General features: G+C 44.4%; 3 protein-coding genes across 10 annotated transcripts in view; all 3 read right to left on the bottom strand.

Annotated features, from left to right (window-relative positions):
* LOC130033109 (protocadherin alpha-1-like) overlaps positions 1 to 18087 on the bottom strand; it is a 223822-nt gene that overhangs the window by 130981 nt on the left and 74754 nt on the right.
* The window catches only part of LOC130033107 (protocadherin alpha-C2), a 243894-nt gene that overhangs the window by 163412 nt on the left and 62395 nt on the right, over positions 1 to 18087 (bottom strand). The window contains exon 1 of one of the 8 annotated variants that reach the window (XR_008793894.1): positions 15267 to 17771. The exons of 5 other annotated variants lie outside the window; for them this stretch is intronic. Coding sequence is in view for 2 of the 3 variants with exons in the window: in XM_056124814.1 (XP_055980789.1) it covers positions 15262 to 17679 (2418 nt within the window). In the remaining variant the exon portion in view is untranslated. Of the gene's footprint in view, positions 1 to 7952; positions 9365 to 15261; positions 17772 to 18087 lie in introns of those variants that run through there. 2 more of the 8 variants (XM_056124814.1, XM_056124815.1) reach the window with 2 other exon arrangements.
* Positions 1 to 18087, bottom strand: part of LOC130033108 (protocadherin alpha-3-like) — a 202149-nt gene that overhangs the window by 130985 nt on the left and 53077 nt on the right.

Below are 18087 nucleotides of genomic sequence, written 5' to 3'. Positions count from 1 at the left end.
TCCTTGTAGAATTGTGAGATCCTGGTAGTGAATCCATAATACAGATCAAGGAGGATCCTGATGTATTGAGTTTGAATGCCCTGTTTGGCTAGGGCTTCAATGACTGCTTCCATCTCAACAGAATCAAAGGCCTTCTTTAAATCAGTGAACATTAGACAGAGCAGCATCTTGAACTCCCAAGAAACCTTAATGAGCTTGGTTATCGTGTGGTTATGGTCGATTGTGCTTAATCCTTTGTGGAACCCGGCTTGCTCGCATGGTTGTCCTTCATCTAGTGTTCTACCAATCCTATTCAGGATGACTTGAGTGAACAGCTTGTAAATGACAGACAACAGGCAGATTGGGCGATAGTTGCCAATATCGTGGATGTCTTCCTTCTTCTATAGTAGTACAGTCCTGCTGGTTTTCCATTGGGATGGAACCTTGCATTCAGACAGGTAGCGTGTGAAGAGCTGAGCCAGTGTATTGATGAGTAACAACGGCAGATTCTTCAGGTATTCGGGTCTGACCTTCTCTGGGCCAGGTGCTATTCACTTCTTTACCGACAAATTGGCATGTCGTATTTCAGAAGGGAGAACGTTGGGAATGACATATCCATCCTGCGGAATTTTGTATGTGGGCAGGTGGATGTGACTATTGAAGAGAGCCGAGTAGAAGTCATGAATAATCTTCTCCATTGCCCTTCTGGAAGATGTGATAGATCCATCAGGACATAGGAGGGCAGTCATCTTGGTCTTGTAGTTGGCGAAGGACAGGCAGGTGTTGCGAATGCTTTTCCCGGCTTCTGCCACATCTGCCAGCTCTGCTGCTCTTCTCTCTTTGAGGTCTTCCTTGATTGCTTCTCTGCACTGCTTTGTGGGCTGGGACATTCGCTTGTGATTGCCTGAGGCTTGCACCAAGCCATGTTGGCGAATGAGCTTGAGAGTTTTAAGACAGGCATGGTTTTTTTTGTGGCTATCTCTCTCGGCGTTCCTCACACAATCATGGATGTGCTGAACCAGTCAATCATATTCTTTGTCAATGTTATCAAGGATGGCATCTTCCCATGTTGCTGCAACAGTGCCAAAGAGCTCCCAGTTGGTGGTCGTACTGGGAATTCTCTCCTTAAACTTTGCAACCCTTTCTTCCCGCTCTGTGAAGTAGAATTTTGCACAAACGAGACGGTGGTCTGATCCCATTTGGAATTTTGGGACAACAGCGACATCGGTCAGCAAAACCATCGATTGAATATGATGTTGTCAATTTTGTTGTGGAACCATCCACCAGGAGACTCCCATGTCCAACGTTTATATTCAGCCTTCTGGAACTGTGAGTTGCCATGGATGGTCTTGGTCGACATGATGAACTCAGACCGGCTCGCACACTGTTCATTCCATTCTAGGCCATGGGTTCCGATGTGGAGTTCTTCAGCTGATCTTCTCGGTCCTATCTTGGCATTAAAATCACCGACAATGATCTTGTAGAAGGTGTGGTCTTTTTTATAGAACTTCTCCAGCTCCATGTAGAACTTCTCAACTTCTCCTTCATCATAACTGGATGTTGGTGCACAGACAACGAAGATAGAAACTGCCGGCAGTGAGCCACATCTATTCGAGTGTAATCATCCAATTTGGTTTGTTAGGCATTCGAATGAATCAGTGCTCATGGCCAAGTTCGTGTTGACAAGGACACCGACACCACCGGTGCCTCTTCTGTTGCATGTTCCGAGGAACAGTTCTTCTCCTGTGTCTAAAACGGTGTGATGTGATTGATGCCTTCTCGTCTCGGTCAGAACAATAATGTCATACTTGATCTTTCGTGCTTGTACCATCAGGTCCTCTATGGATGCATCAGATGTCAGTGTAAGTGCATTGAAAGTACAGTCAATTTTGTCCTACTTCATTTTTCCTCCACTACCTCCACTGCCCAGCCACTGCCATGCTCCAGGACGCTTTCCGGACGCTTGGGGTGAGACTCACGCACGAGTGGGGCCCCACAGAACCAGGTGGGTGGAGCTCTGTGACCTTGGACTTCAGGCTGGGCTGGACCCTGGAACAGAAATCCTCTGCCTGCTCCCACCAATCTCATGACCAAGGATTTAACCCAGAATCCCCACCCTACCCTGCCCTGTCTGCTTCCACCAACCTCCGGACCCAGGGATTACACACAGAAGACCCACCCTACCGGTACCAGATGAATGCCTCATAGGCAGACCTCCACCACCTCCACTAACTCCACTACCCAGCTGCCGCCACACACCAGGACACTTTCCAGTCACATCATAAACGCTTAATACCCATCTTCCAGGATTGCCGCACCATATTTGATAGAACACCTGCAAGGGCAATTAGAGGCCGCCCTAAAAGCCTCTATCCCTCTTGGAAAGCCTGGCAAGCTACCGGGAGTATCCCACCCACACGGCAGAACCTGGCAAGCTATCCATGGCATATTCGATATGCCAAAAACAGTAGATACAATGGGTCTCATTCCCCTGACCCTGAAAGAGCCACCAATACAGCAGGGTTAAGAAGGATGTGGAAGGAGAGACTGATAAAATCTCAATGCCAAACTAGGCTGCCAAAACGATAATAACCATAGTATGCCAATAAAACTAGAGTTCGTTATTACTCAGTTTAAATGGGTGCTCACAAATGCCCTATCACTAAGTGCCACAGAGTACTCATGGTTAGTCTCATTTTAATATCATCTGATAAAGAACCTATTAAGCATGATTAGTATAAAAAGATATTATAGATTTAAAAGAAATGAACTAAGTCTTTCTTAGGAAGAATGTTAATACCTCTTGTTCTTTTGGGTGTGTGCCAGTCTCTGTGTTGTGAGATCATATCTCATTGTTTTTCTGATTTACACCTCCCTGATGATTAGCAATATACAGCATTTTTTCATGTGTCTTCTGTTCATTTGTATTTCTTCTTTGATGAAGTTTTTATTGATTTCTTCTCCCCATCTTTGTTGCATTAGATATTTTTTCTTATAAAGTTCTACCAGTGCCTTATTAGATACTAACCCTTTATCAAATGGGTAAATTAATTTTTCCCAGTCTTTGGGCTGTCTTTGTTTACTTGTCACAATTTCTTCTGAGGTGCAGAGGCTTCTTAGTTTAATACAGTCTGATTTGTTTGTCTTGGCTTCTACTTGCTTGGTCAGTGGTTTTTCATCTTTGAAGATGCCTTAAGCTTCACTGTTATGAAGACTTCTGCCCACATTTTTGTTTATGTATCTTAGGGATTCAGATCTGATATTGAGTTCTTTAATCCATTTTTATCTGACTTTTGTGCCTGGTGTTAGACAGGGGTCTGAGTTCATTTTTTTGCATGTAGCTGCTCAGTTTTTCCATCACTACTTGTTAAAGAGACTTTTCTTGCTCCACTTAACCTTTGCTGGTATGGATGTGGGGAGAAAAAGACCCTTTCATTGTTAGTGGGAATACCAACTTGTCTGCCTTTTTGGAAAACAATATGGGCATTCCTCAAAAAGCTAGAAATTGAGCTTCTATACAACCCAGAAATACCATTTCTGGGAATATACCCCGGAGGTTCAAAAACACACAGTAGAAATGCCATCTGCACTTCTACGTTCATTGCAGCATAATAACCAGAATATGAAAACAACCCAAGTGCCCAATAACAGATGACTCGTTAAAGAAACTATGATACATCTACACAATGGAATACTACACAGATGTTAGGGGAAATGAAATCATGAAATTCACTAATAAATGGATGGACATAAAGAGTATCATGCTGAGTGAATTGAGTCAGAAGTAGAGTAATATACATAGAATGATTGCACTAATTTTGGGATATAAAAGAAAACATAAATGAGACTAACATCCAAGGACAGTAGACTAATACCAGGATGATTGGCCCATGGTTGGAAGCCTGCCTCAACTGTTGGTGGAGAAGGCTTTTGGGATAGAGAAAGGATCACTATAACAAAGATAGTTGGAAATGCCTCTCAGTATCTGTACTGTAAACAATAATACCCAAAAGGAGAAGGGGGTAATAGGGGGAGAAGTCCCTGCCATAGAGATAGAGCCGGGCTGGGAGAGGGTGGCAGGAGGAAAACTGGGGACACTGGCCGTGGGATAGGTGTTGGACCACTATGTTGGACCACTACATACCTGAAATCCACCATGAACAGCTTGGAAACCGTGTGTGTGTATCTCATGGTGAATCACTAATAAAAAAAGAATGTAAAAGCAATCCTCAACTTAGGGGAAATATCTGGTTTCATGCCTTGGAACTGAATGTAAGAAACTGTCCACAGGGGCCAGAGTGCTGGTACAGCAGGTAGGCTGTTTGCCTTGCACATGGCAGACCCAGGTTCGATCCCCGGCATCCCATATGGTTCCCTCAACACCACCAGGAGTAATTTCTGAGTGCAGAGCCAGGAGTAACCCCTGAGTGTGACCCAAAAAGCAAAAGAAAAAAAAAGAAAAAGAAACTGTCCACAAAATTTTTAAATCACATGTCTAAATATCATAAGAATTGAAGATATGTCAAACAACTCAGTAAAATTTGTTTTTGATATCTCTCAACTTTCTTTCTTTCTGTCTTTCTTTCTCTCTTTCTTCTTTTTTCTTTTTTTTGGGCCACACCTGGTGATGCTCATGGGTTATTCCTAACTTTGGACTCAGGAATCGCTCCTGGCCTTGCTCTGGGGATCATAAATGGGATGCCAGGGATCAAACCTATTCAGGCACATATACGTCAAGTAGGCTTTACCCCTTATCCTATCTCTCCAGCTGCCTTTCAGCTTTTTTTCTAAACTTCATTTCTTCTCCTCACTACACTTTATCCTCCACAGACTCAATGTTTATTATGCTGCTGAATAAAATGCTAACTGGTTATTTTAATTTTTGTGAATATTTACATTTTAAAATAAAATGTATCCAAAATAAAGCAAATTAAAATAAGTAGAAAAAGATTAATAAACGTGACTATGCCTCACTAATAGCTCAGATGAAGAGCTAGTATATAATGTCACTGTCACTGTCCTCCCGTTGTTCATCGATTTGCTAGAGCGGGCCCAGTAATGTCTCCATTGTGACAATTGTTACTGTGTTTGGCATATCGAATACGTCACTAGTAGCTTGACAGGCTTTGCCGTGTGGGCAAGATACTCTTGATAGTTTGCCGGGCTCTCTGAGAGGGGCAGAGGAATCAAACTCGGGTCGGCCATGTTGGCCACTTGCAAGGCAAATGCCCTACTCACTGTGCTATCGCTCCAGCCCAGTATATAATGATTATAAAATAATTTTGGAAAAACAAACTCTGCAAAGTTTGCAAAGTTTGGAAATATAGCCAGCATAAACTTCACATTTGAAGGTAAATTACTGTTTAACACATACCTCAAGAACTAAAATTAAATTAGTTGAAACTAAGATAACATCAATTAAAATATTGAAAAATATGACTAATTCCCCCAAGTCATGCCAGGAGTGATCCATGAGCACAGAGCATAGAACCAAAGTTAGCCCTGAGCACCTCACCTCTGAGGGTGGCCAGCCAAATTAGAATATATTTAAGCTATATTAATCATGATGAAAAAAATTAATCAATTTACACTTATAATTTATGTAAAAGGTCATCTCAGAATTTAAAATTGAGTAAAATAACTTCATGAACTGCAGCAGCTACAGATCTTTGTCTTCCAACTTGACACGGAGTGATATGAATACAAAACCATTAAAACATGCCATCTATATTAAATGTTTATTGTAGCACTGTCGCACTGTCCTCCCGTTGTTAATCGATTTGCTTGAGTGGGCCCAGTAATGTCTTCATTGTGAGACTTATTACTGTGTTTGGCATATTGAATACATTATGGGTAGCTTGTCAGGCTTTGCCATGCAGGCGAGATAATCTCAGTAGCTTGCCAGGCTCTCCGAGAGGGGTGGAGGAATCGAACCTGGATTGGCCGGGTCACCCGCGTGCAAGGCAAACACCCTACCCGCTGTGCTATCGCTCCAGTTATATTACAAAATATTAATGATGCAGTGGTTATGTAAAGAGTAAGAGTAAAGGCCCTCCCGTTGATCATCGATTTGCTCGAGCGGGCCCAGTAACGTCTCCATTGGAGACTTTGTTGTTACTGTGTCTGGCATATCGGGCTGGAGCGATAGCACAGCGGGTAGGGCGTTTGCCTTGCACGCAGCCAACATGGCCGACCCGAGTTCGATTCCTCCGCCCCTCTCGGAGAGCCCGGCAAGCTACCGAGAGTATTCAATATGCCAGTGGTTATGTGTATGCCTTAAATACATTAAACCAGAATGTGATTCCTTAGCACAGCGGGTAGGGCGTTTGCCTTACTCGCAGCCAGTCCGGCCTGCCTAGCCGGGTTTCATTCTTCCACCCCTCTCTGAGAGACCAGCAAACTACCGAGATTATCCCACACAGCAAAGCCTCTCAAGCTACCCATGATGTATTCAATATGCCAAACACAGTAACAACAAGTGTCAAAATGGAGACTTTACTGAACCTGCTCGAGCAAATCGATGAACAACAGGAGGACAGTGCTACAGTGATCCCCAGAATCAAGGGCAATAAGATTGGTGAATTCAGAATAAGAAGCATAATAGCATAAACGTGAAATCTCAAGAATTTTAAACCCACAAAATAAGATTAACAAAATAAACTTTTAACAATTGACTATGTACTAAAAGCTACTACTAAGTTATTCGAAAATGTGCAAGAAATATTGAAAACAAATGAAGACAAATGAAAGTAAATATTAGAAGGGAGTAAAACATTGAAATAAAACAATCGATAAAGCAAAATATAAAAAATATGACTCACCGTCCTGGAGTGATCCCCACCAACAAATGGTTCTTGCACTTCCACATCTGGTGTTGAACTGGGGGGGAGGCTGGGGCTGAAGGCCATGAGGTCAGTCTTGGGCGGTGCCTCCCCAGAGCACACCCTCTGCCGCCTCTGCTGCGAGTGCGACCAGCTCCCCACCGCGCTCGGCCTCACCAGCGCGGCCTTCCCCGCCGCACACGCCGCCTCGCGGGCCGGCGCCGAGCAGCGCAGCGCCGTGTACAGCAGCAGCGAGAGCACCAGCAGGCTGGACACGGCGCAGATGGCCACGATCAGGTACACGTTCACGTCCACCAGCGCCGCGCCGGGGCCCGCCGCCGCCGCCGCCGCCGCGCCCGCCAACGCCGCCCGCGACGACGCCTTGGGCGCCTGGCCGCTCTCCACCAGCGACAGCAGCACGGTGGCCGTGGCCGTGAGCGCCGGCTCGCCGTGGTCTTTCACCAGCACCAGCAGGCGCTGGCGCGCCGCGTCCCCCTCGTCCAGGCTGCGCGTCGTGCTGATCTCGCCCGTGTACAGCCCCACACGGAACAGGCTGCGCGCGCCGCCCGCCGCCGGCGCCAGCTCGTACGACAGCCACGCGTTGTAGCCCGAGTCGGCGTCCACGGCGCGCACCTTCGCTACCACGTGGCCCGCGCCCACCGAGCGCGCCACCAGCTCGCTGCGCGCTCCCCCCAGCGAGTCCGCGCCCGCGCCCATGGGCAGCAGCGCGGGCGCATTGTCATTGTCGTCCAGCACGAACACCTGCAGCGTCACGTTGCTGCCCAGCGGCGGCACGCCCGCGTCGCGCGCGCTCACTTGGAAGCGCAGCAGCTCCAGCTCCTCGTGGTCCAGCGGCTGCAACGCGAACACCTTGCCGCTCTCCGCGTGCACAGACACGTAGCTCGACAGCAGCCGCTCGCCCACCCGCCGCTCCACCAGCGAGTACGACACGCGCGCGTTGTCCTGCGCGTCCGCGTCGCGCGCTGACACCGTGAAGATGTGGCAGCCGGGCACGTTGTTCTCCTTCACGAACACCGTGTACTCGGGCTGAGCGAACGCGGGCGCGTTGTCGTTCACGTCTGATACCTCCACAAACACGCTGGCTGTGGCCCACAGTGGAGAAGAGCCCCCGTCACGCGCTCTCACCACCACCTGGTAGTTGGACACGCTCTCACGGTCCAGTGCGCTATCCAGCACTAGTGAATAGTGGTTCTTGAAGGTGGACACTAGCTTGAAGGGGACCTCTGACGCTAAAGTGCAGGTCACCTGCCCATTAACACCAGAATCTCGGTCAGACACGCTTATCAGGGCGATGACAGTGCCCACCTTGGCATCCTCTTGAACTGGTAGAGCCAATGAAGTTACAATGACCTCAGGTAAATTATCATTTTCATCCAGAATCTCCACTAGGACTGTGCAGTGTCCAACCATAGGTGGGTTTCCTTTATCTGTAGCATCTACATGAATTTCATAATTGTTACTATCCTCAAAGTCAATAACGTCATTTATTCTTATTTCTCCTGTCCTTTCATTCATTAGAAATTTCCTTCTTGTGATAGGTGGGACCAAAGAACTAAATGAATATATCACTTCCTTGTTTATTCCCTCATCTGCATCAGAAGCATTCAGCTGTATTACTAATGTTTGATTTGCTGAATTTTCATACATCTTAACTTCATAAACAGGTCGGTCAAATACAGGGGCATTGTCATTGGCATCCAACACTTGGATTAGCAGAGTAACAGATCCAGTATATTCAGGTTTGCCTCCATCAGTTGCTGTTAGTAATAACTTAAGTTGTGGATTTTCTTCATGATCCAATAGTTTTCTTAGAACAAGCACTGGGAATTTTCCTTTGTCTTTTTTGTTTATAATATCAATATTAAAAAACTCATTAGAACTGAGTCTATAAGTAAGCATTGCGTTCTCTCCAACATCCGCGTCAGAAGCGCCTTCTAGTGGAAATCTAGAGTCCAACGGACGAGATTCTGATATTAAGAGCTTTTGTTCAGAGACTGAGAAGACAGGCGGGTTATCATTAATGTCCTTCACCTCCACCTCCACATGGAAAACCTGCAGCGGCCGGTCCACGATCACCTCCAGGTGAAGACTGCACTCCGCCCTCCGCCCGCACAGCTCCTCGCGGTCGATCCGAGAATTCACAAACAAAATGCCATTCTGCAGGTTTACCTCTAGAAGGTCCCCACGGTCCTTGGACGCCATCCGGAACAGGCGCGACACCAGCTCCGCCAGCTCCAGCCCCAGGTCCTGGGCGATGCGGCCCACGAACGTGCCGTGTTTGGCCTCTTCCGGGACCGAGTAGTGGAGCTGGCCGCTCCCTTCCTCCCAGGATGCGAGGAGCAGAAGCGAGCACAGCAAGAACCGGGTGCTTGGTCCGCTGGGTCTGTAGGCCAGCATTCTACCTTTTTCTTAATGGCAGCAGTCTAGAACACACACAAACATGCTCCGAGCTGTCCTATTTCGTTTCTTAAATCCAGTTTTATCTCAGTGGTTGAGATCTTTGTATGTATCTTCTTCCAAGTCCGGGAGAAACATAGCATTAAGCCTTTGTTCTAAACAGCAATTTTGTGGAAGACAGCGACATCCGGTGGCTTAACGTGTAAGTACAATTCCATGAGTTTGACAAGTTTTCCTTCATTTTTAAACTTTAATTCTATTTTTACTTATTAGTATCTTTATGGAATTTTAAATTTCTTGTATTTTGTATATATTTATAATCACTGTTGATTCTATCGGCAGTGCTTGGTTGAATGCATAATCTCAGAGAAGTAGATCCATCCATCCCTAACCCTGGTATGACTAAATTTGAAAATGTTCTTATTTATTTTGTAGAAAGTGTTTTTCTAGTTAACGCTTAAGTTGCTCTGTCATTATTTTGATGGTGTTATTTAGTTGCTAATTTAACTGTCAAAATTTTTTGAGGATTTTCAACCCATAAAGTTTCATTCATGATTACAACAGAGTAACACGATTCACTATCAGAACACTCTGCATTGTGACTTCTGTTTTCCAACTTAAGAATTACATAACTTGGGGCTGGAGTGATAGCACAGCGGGTAGGGTGTTTGCCTTGCACGCGACCTGACCCAGGTTCGATTCCCAGCATCCCATATGGTCCCCCCCAGCACTGCCAGGAGTAATTCCTGAGTGTATGAACCAGGAGTAACCCCTGTGCATCGCTGGGTGTGACCCAAAAAGCAAAAAAAAAATAATAATTACATAACTTGGGGATTACTTTAATCTCTTATCTCAGTTGCCACTTTTCATAATAGCTCTAAAATAGCAATATGGTGGTTGTGTGAATTATGATCTATTAAGTGCATAAAACAGTACCAGGGGACTGTTTCATAAATGGTAATTATTCTCTGGCCTCAATGTGTCCACATTTTAATAATACTCAAAACCAAAACTGGCTCCTGGAGGAAATTATTATACAAGGAATACTGTTACTCTGAAATAACTTTTCATCACTAACAAGAATTAATTTCTGTTAAAAAAAGAAGCATTTTATAGAAAAATCAGATATGCAGAGATAAATCTCAATTTTTGATATATGTTACAAGGCCAAAACTAACTTAGCCATAATTCTAAACTATATAGTTCACAAACTAATTATTTCTACTTTCATATGCAATTTTCATATTTACAAATATATCATAATTCAAAATTTATTTTCTACTTTTAGAAGCAATTGTTTCATATTTTTATATTTAAACTCTTAAAATACAATATATCATTATGAAATTATCTAGAATTTTTAATAATTTCAATAAATTTTTTCACCATTACCTACAGTAAAATATTCTCCCTTTTGAAGATCATGAAATCAAATATTTCATAATGAAAATTCTTCATGAATAAATCTATTACAAAAAACCTTCATTCCTTTATTTCCAAAAAAGAAGGAAAACTTAATGACAGGATATTTGGTTTTATCTGAAAGTTAATTTCTTTAATAACATTATTATTTGAAAGGCAAAAATTTTAAAAGATCAATGACTGCCTCTTCAGTTATTAGGGGCTAAAAACATGCACCTTTATGAATAAATAAAATTTTAAGAAATGAGAATTATTCAACTTATCAGCTTGGTTCAATTTCTCTATTCTTTTTTTTTTTTTGCTTTTTGGGTCACACCTGGCGATACACAGGGGTTACTTCTGGCTCTGCATTCAAGAATCACCCCTGGCGGTGCTCAGGGGACCATATGGGATGCTGGGAATGGAACCCGGGTTGGCTGCATGCAAGGCAAACGCCCTACCCGCTGTGCTATTGCTCCAACCCCTTCTCTATTCCTTTACAATGACTCTTACATCAAAGTTTTCTCAAATTCTGATTTTAAGGGAATTACTGTTCTTCTAGTTTATGTATTAATATATAATCAGTTGTCTATCCATCCACAGTAATATTGTTCAGTTTCAACTATTATCTAAAAAATCTTATTAAAATCTCAAATCCAAGGTAATGATACAAACTAAATTCTACACCTATAGATGAGTACTTAATGCTAATAATGAAGATTTATTAACATAAGAGAAATATTCTATAATGACTAATGAGTGGGGTATATTAAATTCCATAAGTAACAAGAATTTGTTTTGCTAAATATCTCAATTGATCCAAAACTTCAGTTGGATAAAAATCTCCTGAAGTGCTTGTTAAGATGCAAATTCACCAATGCTACTTACTTCAGAAATTCTGAGGTAGAGATTAAGGACTAGAATGCTCATAGGTATTGAGGTATTGGTAATGAAGTTTACCTTATAAGAACTAATTATAGTTTGAACACAGACCCCAATTTCAGTGGGTATGCTCCATTTGTATCTGTCACCTTGTCAAAAGTTAATGATGGTGCCTCTTTCAGTATTAAAATGCCATACATTGTCATATGTTGGAAAATTAGATATCTTTGGATACCATGACTTAGTTACCAGTAAAGGAAGTTTCCATTACTAGTTTCATGATGTTACTTGAATTAAGAAACTTTACCTACCAAAGAAAGACATGCATTTTGGGAAAAGAGGTTTTGACCCAATCCAAGGATTCTTAAATCTAATTATTTTTCTGGTGAGGGTGGAGAGTAATCAGTCCTGAAAATGAGGACCATGTGATGTCAGGGATTGAACCTAGGGCTCCCACATGCAAAAATGTGCTCCAGCACTTAAAGCCATCTTCCCATATGCAGGAAAGATAGGTATTAAGCAAAACGCTCAAGTATCTCTCAGGCTCTCACATATCAATCTTGAACTTCGAGTAAAGGACTAAACTATAATTAAATAAAATGCCTTCAATAATAAAGAGTAAAATTCATAATTATAGAAGACATGTGTTTAATAATACTAACTCTAAGATACTAGAGAATTGATGGGAATATTGAAAAAGCAAATTCCATTTCTCCCATCCTTTCTTTACAAAACACAAATACCTGGGTTCAAATTCAACTGTCATATGGAAAATGTAAAAAGTATGAGAGTGATGATATTTGAAGGTATAAGCCTGGGATTAGGTAGTTTTGCTGACAGATTTAGCCATGGGAATTTAGATAATACTCCTTTCTAAAAGAAATGAAATGTTAAAGGAACTAGATTACTTTGTAACATATACCAAATTTGTTCCATAGGAAGAAAATCAGTAACTAAAATGTAGAATTTACTGCTTGCATTTTTGTAATTATATTGTGGCTCTATTCACAAGGCAACCCTTAGATTGCTCTTCTATGGTTTTTTGTTTTGGTTTTGTTTTGGAAGCCATACCAAGCAGTGCTCAGGACTTACTCCTGGATCTACACTCAGGGATCACTCTTGGTGGTGCTCTGGGAACGTAGGAAGCACCAGGTGTTGAACCTGAGCAGCTGTCTGCAAGGCAAACACCCTTCCTTGAGGTGGTATCTCTAATCTCTCTGCTGTCTTTATAAAGAAATGCATTATTATATTTTAATAAAAATTAACAATCTGAATAGAAATTAATTCAAATACGAAAACTAAAAAGAAACTAGAAATGAGCTTTAAAAATAGGGAAACTGCTCAGGCCACGCCTCACCCAGGAGTGAATCGCCAGAAAACCCAGGTATGTGGGACTTTGTGACTGAGAACTCTGGGTTCAATGAAACTGTGAATGGGGATCCTCTGCCCTTTACCCCATCTCCAGCAACTCAGCAGTCACACCCATAAGCCACCTCTGGCTGGCGCCAGATAATCTGGTCATTGGCCACCATTCAAAGTAGGAAGGGAGCACAACATGACACTTGTCATAACTATGCCACTGGACCATTCACCAGGCTGTTTCATTCACGGCACCCAGAATGTGGGTGGGCGAGACCCCTCCCCATCCTCAAGGGACCCAGCCCCTGCAGCCAAAAACTTCCAGAACTCAACCGCCACCATGCTCATGGCTGCTCTCCACATGCTCGGTTGAGCCTTACCCACAAGTGAACCTAGTCCTGGACCATGCAGCCACAATACTTCATATCACACACCCTACCCATACTCCAAAAGTACCACATTTGATGGGGTTCAAAGGAGGCAAACATTCTTAGGGGGAAATAATTTTTAAAATATATATACATATATATGTATATATAAGCACATAAGGCTCAAGCTTTAACAACATGTATTATATAATATAATATTATTATAATATATGATATTATATAATATAGTCTCTATATAATCCCTGGTCCAAAAACCATGCTGAGACCACTCTCCTCCACCCAGATCCTCCAACTTCCAGTAGGCGAGGGTCACACCCACCAACTGTCCCCCCCCTCCCCGCCCCGCGCAGTGTAGTCCCAACAACAGCCAAGACCCAGAGACTATAAAACCCAGCTCCTGGAAGCACAACACCTTATTATATCATTCCTGCTTGCAACAAACTGGCAGGCTACCGAGTGAAGCCTGCCTGCACGACTGCAAACTCCCCGTGGCGTACCCAATATGCCAAATACCAGTAACAATGATGGGTCTCATTCTCCTAAACCTGAAAGAGCCTTGAATGTGGCACTTTTTAGAATCTCAGGGCTAGGATGAAGGAGACGTTACTGGTGCCTGCTCGAAGCAATCGATAAACAACAGGATGATTGTGATCGTGATGTATATATATAAGCACATAAGGCTCAACCTTTAACACGTTAGTAATCTCCTATAGAAGGAATTAATAAACCTTTCACACTTTTTCTTCTAAGGAAACTTTTTTGTAGCATTTTCAGTGTTTTTCTTAATAATAAACAATACAAAATATATTATTCAGTTCTGCTTTGAATGAGACCAGTTGTAGTTACTTAAGTGATTAAGTGATTAAGTTCTGCTTTGGGGCAGGGGTTGGGGTTAGGGATGGAAATATTCAAAATATGGTGGTGGGAAAGTGTAATGGTGGTGGGATTGGTGTTTGAATATTAAATGTAATCAAATAATGTGAACTACTTTACATAATAAAAAAATTTAAAAATAGGAAAACTAAACAGAGAACCACCAACCTAAAATCACAAACCACAATAGATGTAATACAAGTATAACATACCTTGTAAATCTATCTCCCATTCCAAGATTTCTGACTTTTGCACTACTGAGAAGAAAAATCAATATAGATCTAAACAATCAATTGAAAATTGTAAGTTCCGGACTATAAATTTCTCAGAAATTCAAAGTTTGAAATGTAGACATATCTTTTAAAACACTGACAATATCTCACAGACAAAAAGGTAAAAATGAGAATGCCTTCTTGAGGAAAGTATGTATCAGAAAGTATTTTCTCAAATATTGAAGGAAAAATGAATTTTTAAAACTTCCACGTAGAAAAGAAGGTAAAAATACTTTCTTTAATACATACTGTCAAAATATTAAAAACACAGCTAACAAAAAGGAAGTGAAAGTTATGTTTTTAAATTTGTTTTCTAACAATTAGACATTTAAATTAAAGCAGTTGCTTCCTAAAGTATTCTGTAACGATTTTATTTCAATTATTAAACTTGTAACTGTGACCACCATGGCTCCAAGAGTTCATATTTAGAGAAAGATAGAAAACTACCAAGTACACAGTACACAGTTACATATTTCTGCTGGTGTTTCTAGTAAATACGAATGTAAGCCACACATATCTTAAGATAATGAAACACTAGTGATTCACTTTACTGAGTGTACAGCAACAGTATTCTTTCCCACATAATACTTTTCAGGAACAGCAGCTCAAACGTAAAAATACAATGAATTCCAGAATACATGTTTCCTAGAATTGATGAAGCACCTACTAAATATTAAATAAAACACTTTAAGATTCTCAACGGGAACTATACGGGCAAAAGTAAACTATTAAAAATGACGATGTTCGTTTTATGGATATAAATAAATATTTCGTGTCGCTCAAGAAAATATTAACTTTTGAGGTAGTAACATCTGGAAGAGTACATGATAATAATAATAATGTATATGAAAGTTTAGAGCAACCCACCTTACCAGAGAAGCATACTGAAGCTTGAGGATCTCCAATTTCATCAATAGATCCAGGGTCAGGAGGCAGGCTGGGGCTGAAGGCCATGAGGTCAGTCTTGGGCGGAGCCTCCCCAGAGCACACCCTCTGCCGCCTCTGCTGCGAGTGCGACCAGCTCCCCACCGCGCTCGGCCTCACCAGCGCGGCCTTCCCCGCCGCACACGCCGCCTCGCGGGCCGGCGCCGAGCAGCGCAGCGCCGTGTACAGCAGCAGCGTGAGCACCAGCAGGCTGGACACGGCGCAGATGGCCACGATCAGGTACACGTTCACGTCCACCAGCGCCGCGCCGGGGCCCGCCGCCGCCGCCGCCGCCGCGCCCGCCAACGCCGCCCGCGACGACGCCTTGGGCGCCTGGCCGCTCTCCACCAGAGACAGCAGCACGGTGGCCGTGGCCGTGAGCGCCGGCTCGCCGTGGTCCTTCACCAGCACCAGCAGGCGCTGGCGCGCCGCGTCCCCCTCATCCAGGCTGCGCGTCGTGCTGATCTCGCCCGTGTACAGCCCCACGCGGAACGGGCTGCGTGCGCCGCCCGCCGCCGGCACGAGTTCGTACGACAGCCACGCGTTGTAGCCCGAGTCGGCGTCCACGGCGCGCACCTTCGCCACCACGTGGCCCGCGCCCACCGAGCGCGACACAAGCTCGCTGCGCGCTCCCCCCAGCGAGCCCGAGCCCACGCCCATGGGCAGCAGCGCTGGCGCATTGTCATTGTCGTCCAGCACGAACACCTGCAGCGTCACGTTGCTGCCCAGCGGCGGCACGCCCGCGTCGCGCGCGCTCACCTGGAAGCGCAGCAGCTCCAGCTCCTCGTGGTCCAGCGGCTGCAACGCGAACACCTTGCCGCTCTCCGCGTGCACAGACACGTAGCTCGACAGCAACCGCTCGCCCACCCGCCGCTCCACTAGCGAGTACGACACGCGCGCGTTGTCCTGCGCGTCCGCGTCGTGCGCTGACACCGTGAAGATGTGGCAGCCGGGCGCGTTGTTCTCCTTCACGAACACCGTGTACTCGGGCTGCGCGAATGCGGGCGCGTTGTCGTTCACGTCGGACACCTCCACAGACACGCTGGCTGTGGTCCATAGCGGGGGCGAACCCCCGTCCCGAGCGGTCACTACAACCTCGTAGACAGACACGCTCTCGCGGTCCAGTGCGCTGTCCAGTATCAGTGAGTAACGGTTCTTGAAGTTGGACACCAACTTGAAGGGAACGTTTGGTGTTAGAGAGCAGGTGACTTGCCCATTAGCACCCGAGTCTCGGTCGGACACGCTGATCAAGGCAATGACGGTTCCCAGAGGAGCGTCCTCCCTGACAGGTAGGGACATTGAAGTCCAGGACACTTGTGGGGTATTATCATTAATATCTAAGACTTTTACCAAAACTGTACAGTGACCCACCATGGTTGGGTTCCCTTTATCAGAGGTATCGATACGGATTTTATAGGAATTTACGTGTTCAAAATCCAGCTTCTTTCGGATTTTTATTTCTCCAGTATTTGAATCAATTTGAAACTGGTCAACAATAATTGGTGAAACCAAGTTATTAAAAGAATATGAAATCTCTCCATTTGCTCCTTCATCAGGATCAGACGCATTCAGTCTGATAACTACTGTTCCGTTGTCTGCGTTTTCAAAAATCCTTACTTCGTATTCAGATTTTTCAAAACTAGGCGCATTGTCGTTCACATCCAATACTGTGATCAGCAGCTGAACAGAGCCTGTCAGCTCGGGTTTGCCTTCGTCAGTGGCCATGAGGAGTAAATTATGTTCTGCAGTTTCCTCTCTGTCCAAGGATTTTCTTAACACAAGTTCCACTTGTTTGTCTTCCTCATCCTTTGATTTCACGTCCAGCATGAAGTAATCACTGTAGCTAAGCCCGTAGGTTAAGCGAGAGTTAGCGCCAATATCTGCATCCCAAGCACCCTCTAGCGGAATACGAGAATCTGGCGCTCTGGATTCGGAAACAAACAGCTTTTGTTCCTTTACTGGGAACACAGGCGGGTTATCATTAATGTCCTTCACCTCTACCTCTACATAGAAAACCTGCAGCGGCCGGTCCACGATCACCTCCAGGTGAAGGCTGCACTCCGCCCTCCGCCCGCACAGCTCTTCGCGGTCGATCCGAGAATTCACAAACAAAATGCCATTCTGCAGGTTTACCTCTAGAAGGTCCCCGCGGTCCTTGGACGCCACCCGGAACAGGCGCGGCACCAGCTCCGCCAGCTCCAGCCCCAGGTCCTGGGCGATGCGGCCCACGAACGTGCCGTGTTTGGCCTCCTCGGGGACTGAGTAGTGGACCTGGCCGCTCCCTGCCTCCCAGGATGCGAGGAGTACAAGAGAAAGCAGCAGACACCGGGGTCCCGGGTCTCCTCGCCAAGAAAACACCATGTCAAGTAGTCTCTTAATATCTGTTAGAAGAGCTTGTTTGATATGAAGACGAACTTGGGCATTGCCGGTAGCCTTTAATCCAATCCCGCAGCATCCGCCATTGCTCAGTATCCAGTGACTGACAATAGACCAGGCGAGTCTGGAGCTTGACTAGACCGATCTTCTTGGCCGACAGCGACATCATGCGGCTTCAACTGGTAATAAAACTAATTTACTTACCTTTCCTTATAATGATGTACTTAATATTTTTAATTTGATTTTATTTTTATAAAGTTGTTCACAATATTTGATTACATTTAATATTCAAAAACCAATCCCACCACTTTCACACCTTCCCACCATGTGAAACGTTTCAAATGTTTCCATCCCAAACCCTGCCCCCAAAGCAGAACCCAAATAACGCATTTT

This window comes from Sorex fumeus, unplaced genomic scaffold, assembly GCF_029834395.1.
Source record: "Sorex fumeus unplaced genomic scaffold, SorFum_2.1 ptg000051l, whole genome shotgun sequence".
Classification (NCBI taxonomy): Eukaryota; Metazoa; Chordata; class Mammalia; order Eulipotyphla; family Soricidae; genus Sorex; species Sorex fumeus.
Note: the sequence above shows the minus strand (reverse complement) of the source record. Positions and strands in the feature narration are given on the sequence as shown.